This window comes from Danio rerio, chromosome 3, assembly GCF_049306965.1.
Source record: "Danio rerio strain Tuebingen ecotype United States chromosome 3, GRCz12tu, whole genome shotgun sequence".
In the NCBI taxonomy this organism is placed as follows: Eukaryota; Metazoa; Chordata; class Actinopteri; order Cypriniformes; family Danionidae; genus Danio; species Danio rerio.
In genome coordinates, this window is record NC_133178.1 from 23563297 (window position 1) to 23587778 (window position 24482).

A 24482-nucleotide genomic window follows, 5' to 3' on the forward strand; every position below is an offset into this window, starting at 1 on the left:
TGTGAAATGTAACCCAAACATTAGAGCACTTTCTGTTAGCCATTGCCTTAGCGCAGATGTGTTCGCAGATAATTACATTGCAAATGTAATTATTCCCACATTACATGGGGATGAGTAAATTATCGTGACATTTTTTTATGAATGTGGAGTAATTCTTTAAGCACAATGTTCAATAAGGAAAATTAAACTATGTGTAATCATTCGAATACCTTGAAACTAGGGCTACACGATTTTGAGAAAAAAACCTAATTGCGGTTTTTCTGATAAATATTATGATTGCAGTGCGATTTTCGATTTTGAAGATGCTGGTATAGATCAGTAGTGTTTCCTCTGGATCTGGCCACAGGATGTCGATTTTATATTTAGCACACTTTTGCTTCACGTCGTTCTTCGCGAATCAAAAATAAGTTCAAACAGCTGAAGCATTCACTCAAGCAAAGCGTATATCATGTTCTTCTCGAGTGCCATTAAAGATTCATTCAACATGAACGAATCATTTGAGAACGACCATTACCTCAAGTTCAAACACTGGAGTGGAGTAGCTTCGCTGTTTATAAATTTCAGACATTGACAATGATGAAAACTACTATAATTAAGTGATATAGATGTTTATTCACATTAGCAGGTGCGAGTACTGGGCAATTAAAATTTAAATGCTAATTTGACTGACCACAAATTCTAAAATGTGAATCTGTCACTGTGGTGTCGACAACAAAGAGAAGCGCGCAGATTATAATCTTCTGGTTGATTTTAACGTTGCACAACTTAACATTTGCAACAAGTTAAATAAAACTTACCTGTAATTCAATTGCCGTCCCACCACGTTGGCAATGACATGGAAAATGGCGACCCCGCGATTCCCTCCTGGATGTTGACGCATGCGCAATTTGCGGTACCAAAGCAAAATTTTAAGAGTATACTTTACTCATTTTTTAAGTGTTGCATTTTTTTACTGTTAAAAAATAGATAGTGTAGGTAGAATGTACCCATTATGTTGCATTTTAGATGCTAACTCATAAACTTAATTAAACTTTAACTGATTTTCTTGGGTGGTATTTAACACCCCCTTGAGTAATTTTTTACAGTGTGGTGGGTAGTGAATAGTGAAATGGTAGAAGCAATCAGTAAATTTCATGGTATTCTTTCTGTCTAAACATTCTGTAACAGTACCTAACCATGCATTTTTGCATCTGGCTGTTTAATTAACATGTTAATAAACATGGTATAATATGATCAGTGTTCATAGATAGATAGAAAGGCACTTTATTGATCCACAAGGGTAGATTTAGACTGTCACACACATTTACACACAGTCTATATGCGGCTGCCCTGCCAGAGCCACAAAGGTTTTATTTTTCCACTTCTCAATGGACTGGAACTAATTTAATGACACATATTCCACTAGAACCACAAGCGGCTTGTAAAAAAATGCCATACACACACGTGCACATGCATGCAAATGCAAAGCATAACATCATTATCAGCACAGGAAATTAAAGAGACTCCCCAGACTTGATGTCTGTGTATCATCAGATCCCATATAGCAGATAGAGCAATCAGCAGTAAGTATAGCCCAGCCATTTAAATCGCTGATGAAACAACACAATTCATATGCACTGAGTGTCTGTGACTCCATGTGTGTTGGAGTTTGTGTGAAAGAGATCAGTGTGTGTGCGCGCAGTACAATGCAATTCATTCACTCAGCAGCACAGCCTGACCTAATCTCTACAAAGTGCTTGCGAAGCAATCGTGTGTGTATGTGTGTGAGAAAGAGAGAGAGAACCTGCTCAGTTAAACCTGATTGATGCTCTTACACACACCAGCAGCTTTCTGACCTTCAAACCACCTCCATTCCTTATCCCCCCTCTCTGCTTTTAAAATGGTACGACCCTGTATAGTGAGCACAGTCGGACTGGCACGTTGTATCAGCAGAGGAGGGGTGTTGCTCATGCAGCTCTCTAATTGGACCAAATACTAAAGCCAGAATGAAAAAGAAGGGAAAAAAAGATAAAGAGAGGCAAACATTGTTGAATACTGCAGAAATCGGATAACAAAAGGAAGATGAGGGGTTTTTTTTTTTAGAGGGAATAAAGACAGGGATGAGAAAAGACAGGACGGAGGGAGAGATGAAGGCATGTATGATGTCTAACACAGAGACCAGCTGCTCTACTGTCACACTGCATAACCTTCACTGGCTTCCTCTTCTCTATCATGATGTGCTGATGCTGTCACTGTGAACGCATGTTGGAGACCAACTGAGTGTTGTTTGTTGTAGTTATTTACAGATAAACTGGCATGTATGAGTTTAGTTTCAGGGGTGTACTGGAGGAGGTTCAAGTCATAGGAGGCTCTGTGCTTTTAAGTTTAGTCAAGAATGGCAATTCTGTCATTGTTTGTTCACCTTCAAGATATTACAAACTGTACTGTATGACTTTATTTGCAGAAATATATGAAAATAATATTTGAATATGTATTTTAAATGAAATCTCACGGCAGTTTGTAAATGTTTGATGTAGTGGCTAATTTGTATTATTTGCACAATCTCATTAATACATTGTAAAACAAATATGGTAATAAACGGCAGACGTGGTTGCAGGAATTTAACCATTAAAAATACGGTATTAACGAAAAAGACATTTGTAAATTTTATGTAATTTACAACACTTTGTAAAAAAAATAATAATAATAATAAGTTGTCATATACCAATGTTTTGAAATTCCAACACCTACCTAACTTAAAGGTGCCAACAGTAACATTCCAACAGTAATGATTAAAGTAAATGATCTAAATGTATTTATATGTATTTTTATATACCGTTTAAAGCATAAGACTAAAAAATGTTTATCCAATTAAAAATTGTTTACCATGCTAGTCTGAATATTTGGTCTGAAATAACATGCAAGTAAGTTTTAGTAAAAAGTGTAATTCCTGCACCACACTGGCCAACCTCAAAGCATACAGTAGTCACTTTAGGGCAAAGCACATGAGTTTTGCTTGCTACACAACGGGAACGTGGTAGATATGATGTAGTTTTTCATTTGGAATTGTAGTGTTATAAAATACTATGCATTTTTCTAACTGGCAAATGACATGATCTGGTGGGTTGTCTGTTGTCTACAAGCAAAGAAATATTGATATATAGAAGATGCTCAGTGTCATTCAAAAAGGATGGCAACACATACAATTAACGCAATAAACATCATTTATCAACATTAGATGTAACGTAAAACTTTAATGTGTACTTTAATGTTATTTAAGAGGAAAAAATCTGGGAAAATTAATTGATGGTTATTTACCATATACAGTTGAAGTCAGAATTATTTGCCCCTCTGTTTATTTTTTTCCCCAATTTCTGTTTGACAGAGGGCAGGTTTTTCAACACATTTCTAAACATAGTAGTTTTAATAACTTATTTACCACTATCACTGATTATCACTGATTTATTTTATTTTTGCCATGATGACAGTAAATTATATTTGATTAGATATTTTTAATACATTTCTATACAGCTTAAAGTGACATTTAAAGGCTTAACTAGGTTAATTAGGTTAACTAGGCGGGTAAGGGTAAACAGGCAAGTCATTGTATAACAAAGGTTTGTTCTGCATACTATCAAAAAAGTGCTTAAAGGGGCTAATCATTTTGTCTTTAAAATGGTGTTTGGAAAATTAATAACTGCTTTTGTTCTAGCCAAAATAAAACAAATAACACTTTCTCCAGAAGAAAAAAATATTATCAGACATACTGTAAAAATGTCTTTGCTCTGTCAAACATCATTTGGGAAATATAAAAAAAAAAAATTACTGATTTTTACTATGACATTAAAAAGAAAAGAAGATTCTGTTTAAATCATGGAGTTTTTTTCTTTTTATAGCCAATGAGAGGTAGGTTTAGGGGTGGTATAACTAGATCAAGCTGGTATTTCCATGTTGTACTAAAAAGGATACAAATGCCTAATGAAGGTAGATCATGCCTATATGGAGCACCCAAGGAATGTGCCACCACAGCTCAAAGCATTCATGACAGCCTGATTCCCATTTATCTTATATCATACACTAATTATCAATACACTGTAAGCAGCAATAAAGAAGAAAATCATATAAATAGCTAAGTTGGTTCATTTATTTGATCCTCTCTATTGGTGCTTCTCTACCTCCACTCCACTGGAATGAATATTTTTAGCATTCTAAAACACACAAAGAGCATTTTAAATATAAAACTATTTACACATTAGTCTATTTTATTCAGAGTGTTTATAATTTTTATATTTTTTTTTTTAAGAATTCCTTTAAAACAGACAGCTTTTTCTTTGCTGATTTGCGTTGTTTGCATTGTGCGCTCCTGAGCATGCCAGAAAATTGGCAGAATGCAATTTGTCATTGTGTAGATTCCCATTCTCTATTGGTGGAAAAAACCATTTATATAGTATATTTAAGTGGTCAAGTCTTTATAATGGGAATGCAAATCAATGCATTGCAAGACAGTGCAATAAAAAGTTAGTACATTTTTAAGAGAGAGAAAGAAAGAATTTGGGCAACAAATGCACAGATTTTTGGGAAGCAAAATATGTTTGCAAGATAAGCTAAATGTTTGTTTTGTGAGAGTGCAAAGTTTCTCAGTGGAATGCAGTTCTTGATTTAAAGGGCTTTTTAGATCTTAATTTTGCAAGATAAATATTAGCAAGAAGAGCAATATTGCAAGAAGAGCAATATTTTTGTGGAAACAAAGGGGCTCCATAATATTCTGATTTCTTAAGTGCGCAAGTCATATAGATCACTTTTTAGTGCTTTTGTTTGCCTGCTTGTTTATTCATTTACTGTTTTTGGCTTGAAGCCTCTGTTTACTTTGGATGGATTGATGTTCTACTAGATAGTTTTCCTAATTTCTCTTTTTTTTCCACAGAAGAAATACATTGGCATGACATTGGGTTTTGTAAATTATTCATTTGATATTTTTTTCTGTTAAAGTTTTGACAGGTTTAGAAATACTTAAACTGGTCTAGTGTGCATCAATTGAAAGCAAAGCTCTACTACTGACAGTGCAGCTTTTGCAGGATTTGACTGTCTTTTTTCAACAGAGCATTACAAAGCAGCTGGAATTGAGGACATCCTGAAACATCTGTCACATGTACGAAGGTCAAACTATGAGTCTGACACTCACACATCCCGCCTACAGCTTGTCTGTTTGGTCCACATCAGTTTTGGAAAGTCAAAAACTGTACCAGATTAGATTTAAACTCAAGCACACTCATGCACACACCTTTCAGTCCACTGCACTGAATTATTGGGGGAAACATTATTAATACTAACTTTTTTGAATATGAAACAGATAAAGGTTTGGTGGCTCTGTAATTAGCACTGTCACCTCACAGCAAGAAGGTTGCTGGTTTTTTGTGTTTTGAATGTCTTGTTACCCTCTAATTACCCAATCAGTTTGTTCCTTTGCACTTTCTAGAATAGTCCACCATAAATTTAATATACTTACATTGATCTTTGCATGCTAAATATCTTTTGTTACTCCCTTATTACCCAAACATTATGGTTTGCTCCTTAACAATTTATAGAAAAGTACACAAATTTAATATACTTACATGGTACTTTTTGCGTTGCATATCTGGTTGTTTCCCCCTATTATTACCCGAGCATTACAGTTCGTTCCCTCATACCTACACATACGTTCTTTATACTTATTTTATTATATACTGTATACTTACTATATTATACAAAAGTACACAGTTGTTTCACTGTACTTACACAGTACTTTGTGGGTTGTAAACTAAACTGTTGTTACCAGTAAATTCAACACCGTAAAATAAGACATAAAATAAATGTTTTTTTTTTACTTAATTTAAACATTTTTAGTCAGTTTGATTGGTGTAAATTGCAATCATTTTAAAAGTTAATTTGAATCAACTAAATAAAGTCAGTAAAAATATATATATTTCTTTAACAGCGGTAGGGCAAAATTTTTTTTTTTTATTTGAGTTGAATTTACCCAGCAATTTTACAATGTAGAACCCTTTCAATCCATAATAGTTTCTTCAGGCAAAAATGTTTTTTTTTTTTTTTTTTAAGAAAATATATGAAAATGTTCTTCACATTATGAAAAAAAAAATCTTTAAAGGACTTTTCATAAGAAGGTTCTTTTGAGAGCAAAAAAGGTTCTTCCCCAGTGCAATGAGACGCAAGATGTGTTTGACGCAATTTGTTGTTGTTGTTTTTAGACAGCGCAACCCTAACTTTCACTTTTTGCACCACGTTTTTAAATAGTAAATCCATTTGCGCCACTTTTTGGACTTGAAAGTAAAGGAGTAAAGAGTAAAAGTAAAGTAAAGAGATAGAGGCCGAATGGAGGAGGCTTGTTCTTCATCCTCGCTCTGCAGATGGTTTACCTATTTTCTCGCTAGGAAAGCGTTCAGTTTTTCCACTTACAAAGTCCACCATGTAAATAGCAAATGCGCCACATAGCACGATGCAAGTGACTAAAAGGAATGGGAGATGAGTCTCTGATTGGTTTAATGCACAGTATTACACACCCATAACTCACACCCATAAGTCATCAAGAGAATAAGCACAACCCTGTAAGACCATGCGCCAGGGCACAGAGTGTATTTTTCCATCCTTAAAATCGCAAAAATGGATTTGGATGCCCTTAATGCTTTTAGGCCATGTGCTTTAGACTATGCACTTATAGACACCTTATTTTTTCATCCGAAATATAAAATTCTTTCATCACTTTTCTACCATTCCACCAAAAATAGCACCAAAATACAATAATCTTGTTCAAGAAACATCTTTTTATTGACTGATAATCTTTTCCTCTAGCAGTCAAGATATGAATCAGACTTTTCTTTAAATAAATGATTTATTTTTTTAAGTCAGACATTGATAGTTCTGAGCACACTAAAGGATTTCATATGCCTTCAGGGAGACTTTTATCATCCTTTTTTGAGGCTTAAAAGTTTCAATTCACCTTATGCTTTTGTGCTTTGCAATTCTGAAGGACATGAGGGAGAGTAAATAATAATGACACATTTTAATTCAAGAGTGATCTAACCCTCAAATTGCATAATTTCTGGAATACCAGATGAAAAATACAGCAAAAGAGCAGTATGCATTCAGGGGTTAAAGACGGGTATTAACAGAAACATGCATACATACGTCATCCTGCTCTGCTTGACATTTCGCTGTCTCTGCTCAGACCACATGTACTATCTGCCTTCTGACATTTAAACCTCTTTTAGATGGAAGGAGAGAGGTTGAAAGGGCAATATTTTCCACTGTTCTGAGTTTTTTCGTATATTCGGGCTTTCCACTCCATTTCCTAAAAAGCATATCTCGACCTGATCTCTCTCTGTCCTTCTCTTTCTCTCTCTCTTTCTCTTCACGTCACTGTCATTCACTGTTGTACTTTTCTCTTTCCCCTTCAATCATACTCCTTTCACACTGGCATCAATGCAATGTTTGATTGACACATTCTGCTACAGCTTTATGATTGATGCATTTTCAGGAAGGAAGCTTCCTGGTGCTAAATTGCAATGGCGACGACATTGAGACTTCGATCCCTCCAAAATGCTCGGAAGTAACTTTTACTGAAATGATCACTGACCAAAGCACAGTGCAGGTTGTTTTTTGTTAACTTTGGCAAATGAGTGGAGGGAATGCACAATAGTATTGGTGTATTTTAGATTCAAATTATTTGGCCATTAGATCTATATTTATTTTAATTGAAATGTTATTTATTTGATGTTTTATTTAAAATAAATGTTTTGAAATGTTAGTATATAATAGTTTTCATTTAGAGTAAGTTTTTTTTAAATGAATATGTTACAGTTTTTCTCAATTGCTATGGCTCAATTCTCGATTTACAGTTTTTCTTGTTTGCTTTGATGCAGCCGTCAACTGAAACTCCACATTTTCAAAAAAGTTAACACACAGGCCTAAACAGCGGCACTCATGGTCAAAATGAAACATTATGCTTGCAAAATGCACATACCGTGTCAAAACATTTAAAATATGCAACAAAAGCTAGTTTTACCTTCAAACAACACAACTTGCAAACAAGTATATGAGCTCTTTCAATTATTCATTAGACAATGGACAACAAAAAACAAAATACAGAACTCAGTGTGAATTCTATTTGGGCTGTCAAATTGGCCTTTTTGCAAAGAATTGGATTAAGAATAAGAAATGCTTTGATTAAACTTATATTGAATTCATGACATTTTTCAAACTGTGGCTGAAAACTAAAATACCGTAAAAAAAAAAAAGAAAAAGAAAAAGAAAATTTAAAAAAGAAAAAAGTAGCAGAAAGAAGCAGAAAAAAGAAAAAAAACTAATAAAATATTGTAAATATTAGAGAAAACACATGTAAACCAATATACAGTCAAATATATTAGGAGTATAGGAAATAGCCACTATTGACCTCCTCCATCCATGCTGGCACAGAACAACACAGACCTTCCACCATTTTAATGTTTGCAGACTGATAGCTAAGTGGAGATTTGTGTGAAGGAGTGTCAAATCGGTGCTTCATTGAATTCATACGGATCTTGGTGGTTTCTAATGGTTAGGAATAGATGGTTTCTGTTTGGTTACCAAAGCTAAAACAATGAAGTTTGGACTGCTTGAATGACACCCGTGTTAACTGTTTTGAAAAATGGTGCGGAAAATGTGTCAACCCAATGAGAAAGGGTTTACACATTTGCAAGACCTGTCTTCTGCTCTGCTGGGATAGTGATAATGAAAATGAAGTGGAACTTAGTTTCTTTAACCAGGTCAAAGTAAACAAGAAAAACTGTAATATTTTTCAAAACAATAAGTTTATAAAGGTTGGTAATAATTCTGACTTCAACTGTATATATTGCCCACAACACAATCACTGCATTCACAATTCTGAACTGCAGTAACATGCTTGTGGAAGAGTAATGGGAGTAAGTGTAATCTCTGGCAAGACCAACAAGAGTGACAGAATGTCCACCAAGAATTTTTTATTTATTTATTTTTTTTTGTATTTGTGGTAACATAAGAAAAAGGAACTATACAATAGAGTAATTGGACAAACAAGATTGCACTTTGCATGTAATACATTTGTACACAAATATGTGTACTGCTTAAACACAAACGTTCATTTTTTCTATGTACTATTGACTTTTCTTAACAAATATCTGATTTTTTTTAAAACTTAATTTCCATGGTTGACTGTCATGGTGAAAAACAACTAATCATTCTCAAATGAGGACAAATAAACTTTATGTTTTGGTGGCCTTGGCCAAATTAGTAAGACAATAACTAGGGTTTGAAGCATGAATGAAAGGTTTTGGGTAACAAAACTAAATTTTGCAAACATGCAATAAAGTTTAGAAAATCCAGCAAACAGTTTTGAGATTTGCACTTGCAGTTTAGAGAATGTTAAGTCTGTTTTGAAAAATGTGCCAAAGCAATTGAGAAAAACTTTAAATATACTTTTATTCAATGCAAAAGCAAAAACTTCAGCAGCAATTAGGCCACATAAAAGAAATCATAATAAATGAATAAAAGCAATTTATTCATTTCATTAATTGTCATTTTATTTTTAAATATTTTATATTCATATTAACAGTTTTGATAGATGGATGGATAGATAGATCAGAATCAGTTTCTATTTCTGCATAATATTTCATATAATTGGTAAATATGTAGATAATTTTTAATTACACATTATCATGTATATATTTTTTTACATGTATACTTTATTATAATACATTTTTTTTAATCAGTCATATATTTATTTTTTATTTTCTAAAATGCATTAGCCAGTTAGCAAGCCTCGTGTGTGACTGCCGACATCCATGAACAGTCCTCACTGTTTCTGCTGTGCAGTGGCCTTTATTTAAAGCATTGATTTCAAATATTGTCCTGCTACACCACGCAAACACATGTCCAAATATTGTCCTTTTTTACTGACCTTCAAGGATCCCTCAAACACTTTATTTGATCTTTTTTTGTTCTGGAGCACTTGTGATTTTTGTCCCTCTTGAGATTCCACCTTTTCTAAGATGACCTTTCCGCAGTAACATGCTGTATGCAGAAGGTCATGCTGTAATAATCTTATTAATTAGGAGAAATACAAAGGCCTTTAATAGCCTTGAGATCCTGCCAGAGCAAAACATCCCAGTGAAGAATTATTAACATCCTACCATCATACAGTTCATATTTACATGTATTTATTAAAATGTGCTATACCTTACTTTATTGTAGTTTTTTCAATTGATTTTTGATTTTATTTTAATTTCATACAGTTTGCTTGTTAATGTACAGCTGAAGTCAGAATTATCCTCCCCCTCCCCAACGAATTATTAGCCCCCCTGTTTATTTTGTCCCCTAATTTCTGTTTAACATAGAGAAGATTTTTTTAAACACATTTCTAAACATAATAATTTTAATAACTCATTTCTAATAACTGATTTATTTTATCTTTGCCACGATGACAGTAAATAATATTTGACTAGATATTTTTCAAGACATTTCTATACAGCTTAAAGTGACATTTAAAGGCTTTACTAGGTTAATTGGGTTAACTAGGCAGGTTAGGGTAATTAGGCAAGTTATTGTATAACGATGGATTATTCTGTAGACTATTGAAAAAATAGCTTAAAGGGGCTTATAATTTTGACCTTAAAATGTTTTTTAAAAAATTAAAAACTCCTTTTATTCTAGCTGAAAAACAAATAAGACTTTCTCTAGAAGAAAAAATGTCATTACTCTTAAAGGGGGTTTAATAATTCTGACTTAAACGGTATTTATTGGCAAAGCTGTATAATATTAGTCTTAACATACAGTAAATCTCATTGATTTGTAGTTCTTTAACACATCTGTAGTTCACCTGCAATCTGTCAGGAATAGATCGCTGGAGATCATAACACACAAACCATTTGGGTTTCAAAACTTAAATGGTTTTCTGCAATCGGTTTCCTCAAACAGTTAGAGCTAACTTTGCTTACCGGGTTTTAAAGTGTACAGTTTACTTTAAAATTTACTGTAAATTAAGATAAACTATTAAAACTTGCATAAAAAGTAAAGTTACTGTTAAGAATAATATTTTATCACAAAAACCACACTGTAGAAATTAGCTGTAAATTATTAGTTTTCTGTATAGTGTGATTCATGTTTTTGTATTTTTTTCCGCTTACACATTGCTTAATAAACACAGGATGTACAGCAATACACAAATATCTTTACATCTGAAAAAAATAAAGGATTAAAATTTTACAAAAATATTATTTACTACTGTCCATAAATATAAAAGCCACTGCCTCCATGCCTCCTTCATCTAGGGGGCTTTTTTCAGTTTAGTCATGGCAATTTGCATTTGAATAATGTTATTATTAGTAGTAGTATTTATTATATGAATATTTATATTTGTTTTAATTAAAACATTTTTTAGATGTGTCGACCTTTCGGGTTTTGGAGATGTATGCATCACCATATGGGGCATAAGAATAGGCTGTGTGTATGGATATAACTCTTTTAAGTTATTTTACCACACTTTATCATTATTTTTTATTTATTTGTTTGCTGGAAATTAGAACTGAATTTAGAAATAGTTTTGAAACAAATCTTTACTCTTTACAAACAAAAATAATTATTTAGACTAATGGATGTCTTCAGTGGAGTGAGTTTCCTCCATTTCCTTACTCCACAAAAGTAAAGGAGTAAAGTAAAGAGTAAAAGTAAAGTAAAGAGGCCGAATGGAGGAGGCTCATGTTATATGTGCCAGGGCGCAGAGCATATTTTTCGTCTTTAAAATTGCGAAAATGGATTTGGACTTGCCCTTAAAGATTTTACACCATGCGATTTAGACTTAGACTGCGCCTAGATCTTTAAAATAAAGCCCATAGTCTGGGTTGGTGTTGCATATAACGATTAAAAAAAAACAATGTAATAAACTGCCAGTACATTTTCTGTTAACTTACAGACTTATTTTTCTATATAATATTTCTTATACATTATATTATTTTAAACTACTAGAATGTCAATAAAAGTTACTTTGTTAAACTGAACTTTCAGCATCAAAAGTCAACAGAGCAGAAATAAACATGCCATAATGCAATTCACAACAGTAAACAGAAAACACTTGTAAATCAAAAAATAAACTGTTAATTAACAGATTTATTTTTTTATTTTTATTTTTACAGTGTACCCATTACCCATTTTTTTTCTGATGTTGCTCTTAGCTGTAAAGGTAAACATAAATTGATCATGGCTAAGTTAGCTTAGCATGCTAATTGGTAAATGTTTTTTAGACATTTTGTCAAAAATAAGACAAAAACCAGTGTTTTATGTTGTGAGTTTCCATGAGCATCATATACTGAGTGAAAAATCTTTAATAAATCTGAAAAACTTCATATGAACATACTTGAGAAGTATCACTGCTTAAGATATTAAGATAGAAGACAAGTGCACTCCTTTTTTGCACTTGCAAGTTGTGTTCAACACAAGAGAGTAAGATAATGTTGGCATATTAATGACTAAACTCTGAAAAGCTGATACATTATGCAGGGTTCCTGCTAAACTACATTAACATTTTTCCTATTTGAGATGTTTTGATGTCAAACAAAACAAAAATCTCTGTTAAGACAGTATTATCGCTACGATTCTCCATCACAGAGCTTGTGATTGCTGGTTCTGTTGCTAGATTAGCTTCAGGCCCACTGCAGATATCACCTCTGCTCTTCGGAAACATCAGAAGAGCTCAGATCAGTGAGCATTACAACAGGCCTCAGATCAGTTTAACCCTGTTATGAAGATTTGTCTGTGGTGAAATGAATGCTCTGTCCCACTGTGGAGTCGCAATATTGGGATAATGCCCTGATGTTTGTCTGATCTTTTAGTGTGTGTGCGTGTGTGGCCACAGCTGATGGGGTCAGCGGAAGGGCTTGGTAAAATGGGGTGTGATCAGACTTCCACTTCATTACACTTTACACAGACAGTGCATCACAGTAAATGTCTGGTGCAGATTCTCAAGGGCATAAGTGAAAAATATTAAATCTATATCGCCAGTTCATACTTTAGGGATGATCAGATTCATGTCTCTCTCTACACATATTTTATATTTTGTGATGTGTATTTTAATGATGTTTTCTTATTATTATTTATTTAATTTATTTAATAATATTTATTTATTGTTTTAGGATAAATAGATTTAGAATTTGGATAGTAAACATTTATGTTGTGTGATGTTCAAATTAATGACAAATATTTGCCAAATGTGAATGTATAAAGTAAGTATATATTATTTTCCATGGCCACAAGTGTATAAAATAGATCACCTATACACTGAAAAAATGTCATCAAAAGAACGTTTTTAAATTGGGCTAAGTGAAGAGTATGGTCAATTTGTCTTAAAGCAAAAAAATAAAATAAATAAATAAATAAACAAACCCCCTAGGTAGACATAAAAATGTTAGTTGTTCTGAAATTAATATTTTTCCTTTAAACCAGCAGTTTTCATGTGATCACACTGTACTGTTTATGTGCTGTTCAGATTTTCTGTATTTATAATGTGAGTTTTGTTGTCATCTTGCGTGACATTTATAGTCAAACTGAAAGCACCAGCAGATAATTTTCCTCATTATTGACTAACATTATATGTATTTATTATAGTTTAGTCCAATGTATACCTTTACTTGGATTTCGACTTGAAGTTGAACCAAAGCTATTCTATTAATTCAAACACAAAACTACAAATCATAAATCTAGATGATTCAATCAAATAACAATTAAACAAAACAAAAAAAAAATCATTTTTAAGTTGTCTCTTACCTTTTAAAAAAAGAAAAAATACACACACACACACACACACACACACATATATATATATATATATATATATATATATATATATGTGTGTGTGTGTGTGTGTGTGTGTGTGTGTATGTGTATATACACACACACACACACACACACACACACACACACACACACACACATTCACTGGCCACTTTATTAGGTACACTTGTCCAACTGTTAATGCAAATTTCTAATCAGTCAATCACAAGGCAGCAACTTAATGCATTTGGGCATGTAGACATGATCAAACATGATCAAGACAATCTGCTGCAGTTCAAGCTGAGCGTTAAAATGGGGAAGAAAGGGGATTTAAGTGACTTTGAACGTGGCATGGTTGTTGGTACCAGAAAGGCTGGTCTGAGTATTTCAGAAACTGCTGATCTACTGGGATTTTCACGCACAACAATCTTTTGGGTTAACTGAGACTGGTCAGCCTTGTTAATGCTAGAGGTCAGAGGAGAATGGACAGACTGGTTCCAGCTGATAGAAAGGCAACAGTAACTCAAACAACCACTTCTTACAACCGACTTATGCAGAAGAGCATTTCTGAACGCACAACACATCCAACCAATTATCATCATGGATGAGCAGCTGACAAATCTGCAGCAACTGTGTTATTCTATCATGTCAATATGTACTATATTTCCAGTACTTTGCTGAATTTATGCCACAAAGGGTTCTGAAGGCAAAAGGGGGGTCCAACCTGCAACTAGTATGGTGAACCTAATAAAGTGGCCGGTGAGTGTACATTCTTATTCTGAGTGTATATTCTTATTCTCCCCTACATGATAAAAATAGTGTAGGGGAGAATACACTACACTGAACGTTCATTTTCTGCTGCATCACATTTATAGTTACAACTCTGATTGAAATATACTTGCAGACATATGGACACAATTGTCACCAGCAACACACACACATTTTGATATGATGGACATATTTTTCATGGGTGGTCTGTTGTACATCACACACACACACACACACACACACACACACACACACACACACACACACACACACACACACACACTCGCACTCACACAAACATGCTGTCTGCCAAGAACATGATTGGCACATATGGCACAGAGACTTTCTCTCTTATACACATACAAACAACCCAATGTCTCATCATCAAATACAAACAGTGTGACGAGTCATGCTGCTGCACTCAGTAGCTGCACATATGAACCATTTTACACTCAGCCAGACCGGTAAGATCTGCATCTTCGCAAATGTAGTAAAAAAACAAAACAGCGGTAAAATCAGCTGTGGAAGAGATCCACATCCTTTCAGAACAGGTAAAAAAAAAGTGTTTTTGCCCAAAGGCTGATCCAGAGGCACTTGAGCTCTCGGCCAGACAGCAAAGACGAGCTGTTATATTTACTGTATTATAAACATGAACATTTCTGAAGCTGTCAATCACACACACACTCATTATTTCAACTGTGTGCTTTATTTTTCTGTGGTTTATTTTCAACTTCACAGCTGGGCAGATGAACATTAGTGGAGTAATTGGACTATAAATTTAAATATAAAAAAATGTGAATATTAATACAGTATATTCATTCCAAAGGGTTTGTTTTATGGGAGTCTTATAGGTGGTTGCCAAGGTGCCATTATGTCATGTGGGTTCTTTACGTGTTTGTTAGGTTGTTGTTATGTTGTGATTTAGGTCTTTGGGTGGTTGCTATGATGTTGCTAGGTGGTTTACAGAATATTTCCAAGAGTGGATGATTATTAGCAAAGACTGTTGAATGCAATTTTGAATCTGAGAAAAAGTTTACTCTGATCTGTATTTTAAATAATAATGTAAATAATAAAAATAACAGGTATCCATTTGACAACCCCTATAGCGGTTCATACCATTGTGAATACATAATCACACCAATCAGTCCATGCAAAAAAAAGTCATTCAACAGTCTGAAAAGGGCAAATTTAGAGCACTGTAAAAGTTTACAAGACTGATTTCTCTTAAAATAGTTGTTTGTTTCTACAGAAAGCCTAAAAGTAAAGACAAATTAGTTGCATAGTTTGTATAGTTGGGCTTAAAGTTGTCAGGGAGACTCCAGTCTTGTGAAGTCTTGTTTTGGTGGCAGAGTCCAGACACTAGTTCTGTCTTGTCCAGTATGTTGTGCTCTGCTCGAGCACTCACTTTCTGTCATTGTGTGTCTCTGTATGAGCGTCATGACTGCGGTCAGGCCATGCGCACTCCGGCTTGATGCGGGCTCGCGAGGTCTGGTCATGCTTAGGGCGCGCGCTCTTGTACTCATGTTTGTGTTTTGTTCTGTCGGCAGCACGCTTCATTCATTCATTCTCAGCGTCTCAGTCTTATATTCTCTTTATGTCTGCTGTCGTGTGCCAGTTCGTTGTTAATTATTTCCTTGTGCTGTTTTGTCCAGCCCTGCTCTTTTCTGCCAGCCCAGTCAAGTTTGTTTTTGAATTTTTGCTAATGTTTTCCCCTTTGGGGTAGTTTGTTTTATTTTTTATTTTAAAATAAACCCTCATTTTTGTCTGCAATTGAGACCTCGCTCCTTTCCCCACCCACGATCGTGACAAAAGTAAACTGAAAATAACTAATCAGGTTAGAATACAATAAATAGCCTATCCCACAAAACACAGAAAACTTATATTTTATTGATAAATTAGATGTAATTTAAATAAATACATAAATTTAGTTCACTGAAGCATGTATTACACAAACTAACATTATCGAAAAAGTTCACCCCTACAATCATCAATGTATAATTCGCACACTGATTAGCTGTGTTTGATTAGGGTTGAACCAAAACTGTAATGAGTTGCGGCCCTTCAGGAATCGAGACCCTTGATCTAGATCAAGTCACTTTTTCAAACTACAGGGTGTTTTCTTTCTGCAATCTGCATGTCATCATTCCCGTCCACAGCACAAACACTAGTGAGCTACATCCCTGATTTTATTTTAATGTGTTGTGTTTGTACAAACTTTAGTTGACTCACAAGCTCATAATCAGCACTTTAGTCCTCAGAATTATAATTATTTAAGTCTTGCACTTCTTGAAAAGGTCGTGACCCCAGTATTGAAGGCAGTCATGAGCTGGGACAGACGGATGATGAAACTGGGAAAGACAGTTCCCTCATTCAGCTCCCATTCTCCTCTCTAAACATCACTCTAATTCTCCTTCACCCGACAGCCAATCACACCCACAGCATTCCCCTCCACGCTCATTCATCTTTCCTCATGTCTCATTCTCTCTCTTTATTCCTCCCCTTAGGTCTTTTTCCTTCCCTCCCATCTCTCTCTCTCTCTCTCTCTCTCTCTCTCTCTCTCTCTCTCTCTTACTATTTATTCATTCAATTTCAGTCTCATTTTCCTTCTATTTTTCTCTGCCAGGTTCTCTCACCTATTGGTTTCAAGATTCTTTAAATCTCATTATTCTTCCTCGCCCTCAAAGTTTTTCAGGCGTTGAACTCCTTTAACAGAGATTACGAACCACTTTACACTCCAAAAATTGAGGGAAATGATAGAATTTGCTGTAAAAATCACTTCTAATTTGTATTAATTTGAAATACGAGAGTAGTGTAACATTTAATACTTTTATCTTTAATCATTTTGTTGTTTGTTTTATCTGATATTATTGTATATTGTTACATTATTGAATAAGATTTACACATACAAAGATATACACACTTATGATCAACAGCAGTGTTGCTCTTGCAGACTGCTGGAGAGGGGTCTGGAAGCAGACATGGTGCAGTGCAATCTAAGCTGCATCCAATGCTTTTTAATGGGCTCACCCAACCCTACCCCTCACCGTGATGTCATTTGAGTGGATTGTGTCTGACATTGCATCTCTGGGTGATGCAATCTCAGCTTGCATCATAAAGGCTGCATCCAGATACTATTGGACTGCTGGAGAACACTTCCGTTCAACGGCACTACAAATCCCATCATGAACTTCACTCACACACCTGGCCCAGTTTTACCTTAATTGAAAACACACACAGCTGAAGCTATTCAGGACTAATCAGATGGACTATGAACGCAGCACACATACACACATAGTGGCTGAGTCTTGTTTCTGTTATTGTAACACCACAAAGCATTTGCTTGTCTTGTCTAGCCATGTTTTGACCCTTTGCCTTGTTTTGTTGTTTCCGTTGTTTTGGCCTTTCCTGCCCATTCGCCTGCTTTGTAATGTTGGTGAAATTAAGCTTTCTGAAGCAGTGAACCATTCAACTCAATTGTATCGCAGAAAGGTTTTCTAAATCAGAGCTTAATGTGGACCTCTGTTGGTAAAGTGTGGAAAAGCACTGTGTTGCAATCTTCACAACCGATCAACTCATTCATATAGTAATACAAAATTAGTAATATAAACAAATTACCCAATTACTGTAGTATTTTACATAAGGTATGTTACATTACACCCCCGATGACTGTAGTAAAATGCTAGGTGTTCAAAATCATTTATGTTTATCGTATTCCTGCTGGTCTTACACCCATCTACTCATTCCGAATGGGGATTGAACTGGCTGATTCTTGCTTGGAATGCTCTAAGGAGGAGGCTGTAAGAGAGTCTTTTCCATTGCACTCACCAGCTGGCCTCCATTACACACTACACTACAATATGCAGTGGCCTTCTCTAAAAAATAGATGTAAATAATAAACTAATACACTTTAGTATGGTTTAAAAGCTTTTTACTATAAATACTATTGCATTTTAGTTGAATTACTGGAGCGTTGGGCCCTGGCACAGTGCTTTGAAACAGTAGTATGTATCAACACCTAATCTCTCACTATACACTTTACTAACCCACAAGGGTGTTTAAATCTTTGAATCAAAATTCGAGACAGTCACATGGTTAGAGTCAAAAATGAAACTTCGATCATCACTGATCACGTGATTATGGCTGTACGAATCAAGCTCCGGTACACTGCTTAACTGCGAGATGTATAATTTTTTAATACATGCTTTTAAGCCTTGGTGCACAATATCACATCACCACTGCTTTGCTGACTTCGCTTCTGGATTACCTCATGATACTGTTTGCACATGTTTGACCGATGTCTGCCTGCCCATTCTCTGTTTAATAAACTCAGAGAGGATCGTCACTTCTCTTGTCATCCAACTCAGAGTGTATTCATTTTCTATTTGGCTTAGTCCCTCTATTAATCAGAGGTCATTACAGCGGAATGAACTGCCAACTTTATGCAGAGGATGCCCCTTCAGCCGCAACCCAAAACTGGTAATATTACCATCAACCATTAACATTATTATCTATATTTTTTAATCTGACAATAGCATATTGTCTTTTCTTTTTGGCTTAGTCCCTTTATAAATCAGGGGTTGCCACAGCGGAATGAACGGCCACCTTATCCATTATATGTTTTATGCAGCGGATATCCTTCCAGCTGCAACCCATCACTGGGAAACACCCATACATCCTCATTCACACACATACACCACAGACAATTAAGCTTACCCAGTTCAACTATTGCTTATGTCTTTGGACTGTGGAGGAAACCGGACCACCCGGAAAAAAAACACGCAAACACAGGAAAAACATGCAAACTATACAGAGAAATGCCAACTGACCCAGCGACCTTCTTGCTGTGAGGCAACAGCGCTACCAACTGCGCCACCGTGCTACCAAAATACCACTTTTGTTTGTAAATGTAAAAATAGCATTAAAAATAAATGTTTTGATGTTATACATGTTCTTACTTTATTGTATATTTAAATTACTTTATATACACTTATTATTATTGTATTTTTTTCTATTATTTATTCAATTATATATTTCATGTTTCTATATTGTTTGTTTTTTCATTGAAATTTACCAGACTGCAACTAATGAACCAAAATGAGATTTTATCCCAGCTTAGGTCAAAATAAATAGTCAATGCATTGTTATAATCATAAAATTAAGCAATTAATTAAACAATGCTAATTTAATCAGCCAATCATTGTAACCTTCACGGATCAGAATCCCTGTCTTCCTCCATCACTCAAATCCATCCATCCATCTATCGTCCTGTGGTGACGTGGGTTCACCTGTCACGATTCTTCACTGTGTATGTTTGTGTGTGTGTGTGTGTGTGCAGATGGATTGTTCTTAGACACTTGTGACCCTTAGCGTGATCAAGCTGCTTTAATGAGCACTTAATTAAACTCTCTTTGAAGAGGCGGACTGAGAAAACAGAAGATAAAAGAAGCAGCAGCAGAAACATTGGCACAGTGAATACTCTCGCATTCCCAAGGAAAACTCACACCTGTGATGAAGAGCGAGCGTGAGATAGAGAGATAAATGGGTCCCTAATTCTCAGACAGAAGGACAGTGTGTTCTTGATCAGCAGGTCTTGGCTGAAGTTTCTTAATTATGCCTTAATTAGCACAGTTGCTTCGTTAAGCCACTTCCTCTTCCAAGGCTGAGAGGGGAGCAGCAGTAAGACCTCTCATATCCGCAAATTTAATTACTCCCTCAATCCGCTTCAGTTCCTTCACAGGGTCGAAAGGTGATGGCCTTAAATGCCTCTGCTGGTCTGTTGAGGCTTCTGTGGTGTTGTGTGCTGAGCTGTTTCTGACAATAAATAAGATTTTTATTTTTTAAATCTATGTAAAGACACATTTAATAGGGTGAGTGGAGGGCCATTTGAATCTGCCATTATATGTCTTTGAAAACAGGTGATACAGTAGGTTAAAGCAAATGGGTCATAAAAAAGCATGAGAGAGGACTTGGGGATACAATGAAGAAGCATCTGTGTATATACAGCCAGAAAAGCATGAAATGTATACAACATATGTTGAAACTTTCATGTATGTTTGAATAGACACATACTGTATGGAAGGGTCCAGTTTAGATGTTTGAGAAAATGAACACTAATCATGATTGCCAACTATATGTGGTAAAACAGCGATGAACACATTAGATCTGTACATTATAAGGGCCAACAAGAAGACAGGGCTTTAAATTGGGGTCGAAAAGGAGTAGGAACTGGGAGAGGCCTGTTGAACCAGAAACCAGCTGTGAAAACACAAAGGTTGGAGGAAGCAAGGATAAAGGGTAATATAGCTAATTTGAGATTCTACAGATTTGTCCTGTGTAGAGTCTGAGATGGGTTTGCTATAGGCTGTCTTTGCTTTTTAGGATAACATTCCAATAAAGTATATGCTTTTAATATGCATAGGACAAAGTTTGATTCATTAAAAGAAAAGCTAGAAATAATGACAACAGTGCTGGACCAAGTACACAATTTTCACTTTAAAAAAAGTAACTTTAAAACTGATTAAAAGCATTTAATGCAAATTCTTTATATTTATTTTTATTTTGTACAAATATCCATTTGAATTCAGAATTATTAACCCTCCTGAATTTTTATACTCCTGTATATTTGTTTCCCTAATTTTTGTTTAACAAAAAGAAGATTTTATTTCAACACATTTCCAAAAATTATTTATAATAGCTGATTTCTTTTATCTTTGCCATGAAGACAGCTCAAAGTGACATTAAAGGACTTCTAGGTTATTTAGGCAAGTTAGGGTAATAAGTCCTTGTATAACAAAACTCTTAAGAGGGCTGATAATATTGAACAAAATGTTGTTGTTCTTTTTAAATTAAAATTGCTTTTATTCTAGCTGAAATAACTTAAAACAAATAAGATGCACAGATTTGCCTAGTTCACAAACTATTTGTTCAGTTTAAATTGTAAACCAGTTTAACAGGTTTAGCTCCTTCACTACATTATACACTATTATCCTGTTACGATTACAGTAAGTACATAATGGAAATATAATAAAATGAAGCTGATAAAGTAAAATGTACTCAGGTAGTATAGTAAAGTAAAAAAATACCTTTTACCATTGCCTTAAAACCAGTTGATGAATCAACGTCAAGCAAAAAATCTTTTTCTATGTTACTCATAGGCTGGTCAAGAGTATAGTTCTACCCCAAAGTGACATCAAGTTACTGTAACATTGTAATTCTGCTCAAACAAGCAACGTTTTTAAAAGAACCACTAAATTACTGTCAAATAACAAATCTCACTGCATATTAAGTTTGAACAAAAGTCTTTTATTCCCACCTGCCTATTTGAAATTGTCACATACTGAAATAGCCAAAATCTGCAGGGCTCACCTCAGAGCACTGGCAACAAAAACAGAACAGCAAGCAACCCGCCAAGGCTCCTTTTCACCTTAACACTGAACGTGTGACGTTCACGATATTTTCCTTGCTGTTGATTACACCTGCAAGTGTTTGTGTTTGGGCTCAGTAGAGGCTCTGACTCACCGTTGTTGGTGCGCATTGACCTGCCGGAGATGCCGTTGGAGCCGATAGGGTGGTGTCCTCCGCCTCTGTCCACACCTCCGGCCTCGCCTGGCTGCTTCAACAGCTCCGTCAGGGCCCTAAAATAAGAGACGAGTTTGTACACCATCAGTTCTCAGCAGGGTCTTGGCAAATAAAAGTGAGCAATACAAACCAGACACGAGCCCAGGCTAGGGTTTTGAATGCGGTCCAAGTCACGTCGCACTAATTCGAGTCATTTGTCCTCAAGTCTTTTAAACATGGTGAGATGCATCTTGAGGTGAAGAATGACTTGAGATTTCTGTGAACTGTGCAAATTTTATTTATTTATTTATTTAATTAATAATGCTAAACTATGCTCCTAAAAATGAATTACACACTCCAAGTTGTTTTTGTGTCTGCTTTCTTTAAATAAATGTCGAAATTATCCAGTAAAATGTGATTAAAAATTGGGAAAACTGCAAATTGAAACTTGAGGCAAACACTTCTTTTGGTTAATTAAAATGAGCAGAGCTTAATTAGAAAGTAATTACAGCTCATCACATAAGCTTAAGTAAACAGAACTTGTATCTACATGCAAGACTTAAATCAACATGTACTGTACTCCGGGTGTATCTGTTTGTTCATTTAGGAATGAAGGAGTAACAGAGGGTACTTTTACTTGACAACATTGCACTGAAATAATGCATTTTAGATGTTTAGATGACAAGTAATCCTTTTTCACATGAATCCTTACAAATCCTCACATGGTCTTTGCTGTACATGCCAGGCCAGTACATGTTGATGTCACTTGATAAAGAATAACTAAACAAATACAGTACATTCCTGTATTCCAGTCAATTTTGAGTTAACTACACTCATTTGATAAAGTTGACTGTTGAGTTTTATAGAAAAAAATTCTGAGCCTGGCCTTTTTAAAGTAAAACACCATCCATTGACTTCCCGAGAAGCCTATCTAGTTTCTGAAAAACATTGGTATGATGTTGTCTAGCGACATTTAGTAAACAATTGGCAAGCATTACATTACTGAACAAAATGCAAACTGAAAAAGAGGCATATGACGATTGTTTAAGCTTTGGAATTTTAGTTTAGTTTAGTTTATTTTAGTTTAGTTTAGTTTAGTTTAGTTTAGTTTAGTTATATAGCACATTTTTTACAACACAGGGTTGCCCAAAGTGCTAACCACAATCAATGCTAATCAAAATAAGTTCAACATCACATTCATAACAATTAAAACAAAAGGCTAAGCCCTCAACATTGAAAAGGCTCAAATGCTAAAGAACACAGATGCAGTTTTAGAAGCTTTTTAAAAACAGATAGAGTTAAAGCGTGTCTAAAGTGAGGTGGAAGCTTGTTCCAGAATTTTGGGGCGAGAACAGCAAAAGCCCGATCCCCTCTTTGCTTACACCAGGACCTTTTAAAGACTCATTTAAAGATTTAAAAACAATTTTTTTTTATTTAAAATCAATCTGTGACCTAACAGGCAGCCATCCCAGAGAGGAAAGAGCTGGGGATATGTGCTCATGCTTGCGAGTCCCTGTCAAAATTCTTGCAGCCACATTTTGGAATAATTGCAATCTATTCAGAGCATTTTGTCTAATACCCACACAAAGAGTTGCAATAGTCAACAGTGCAATAGTCATCTTCCCAAAATTAAAGCATGGATCACCTTGTCAAGGTCATTAAAAAAGAGAAATTACAACTTCAACTGGTAAGTCGCAAATGGAAAAAAATGGATTTAACAACTGATTTACTTGTTTGTTAAATTTCAGATCACTATCAAACTGAAACCCTTGGTTTCTAACGACAGGGTTTTGATAAGCTTATAGCTCAACAAAACCTAGTAATTCCAGACGGGCAGGATCCCCAATCCAGACCACCTCAGTTTTTTCCTCATTGAAATTTTAAAAAATTAACGACAACCAGGTCTTAACCTTGATTAGACATCTCTTTAGGGAGTCAAGGAGATTTTTATCATTATTTTTATGAGGGACATAAATCTGAAATGTAAAATATATTAAAAAAAAAAAGATATGTCCAAGGATCGACCCTTGCCCAACTCCACGTCAGGGGTTTGGAAGATGAAAAGGTCTGACCAACACTAACACAAAAGCTTCAGTTTGACAATACAATCTAAACCATTTAAGAGCAGAACCCTGAATGCCAACCAATTTCTCAAGACGGGAAATAAGGATCTCATGGTCTATAGTGTCAAAGCTGAAGTAAGGTCAAGAAGCATAAGGATCACAGAGTGCCCAGAGTCCCTCAATAACAAAATGTCATTCATCACGCGTAGCAGTGCACACTCAGTACTATGATATGCCTTAAAACCTGATTGAAAAACTTCATGAACAACGTTAAGCTCCAGAAAG

The 24482-nt window shown here is 35.0% G+C and overlaps 1 protein-coding gene across 3 annotated transcripts in view; it reads right to left on the bottom strand.

The window, feature by feature from the left end:
* LOC100535636 (protein shisa-9) overlaps positions 1-24482 on the bottom strand; it is a 121613-nt gene that overhangs the window by 31921 nt on the left and 65210 nt on the right. For all 3 annotated transcript variants that reach the window (XM_009299406.5, XM_017354765.4, XM_073944425.1), the window contains exon 3: positions 22096-22211. In XM_009299406.5, the coding sequence (XP_009297681.1) occupies positions 22096-22211 (116 nt within the window). The remainder of the gene's footprint in view (positions 1-22095; positions 22212-24482) is intronic.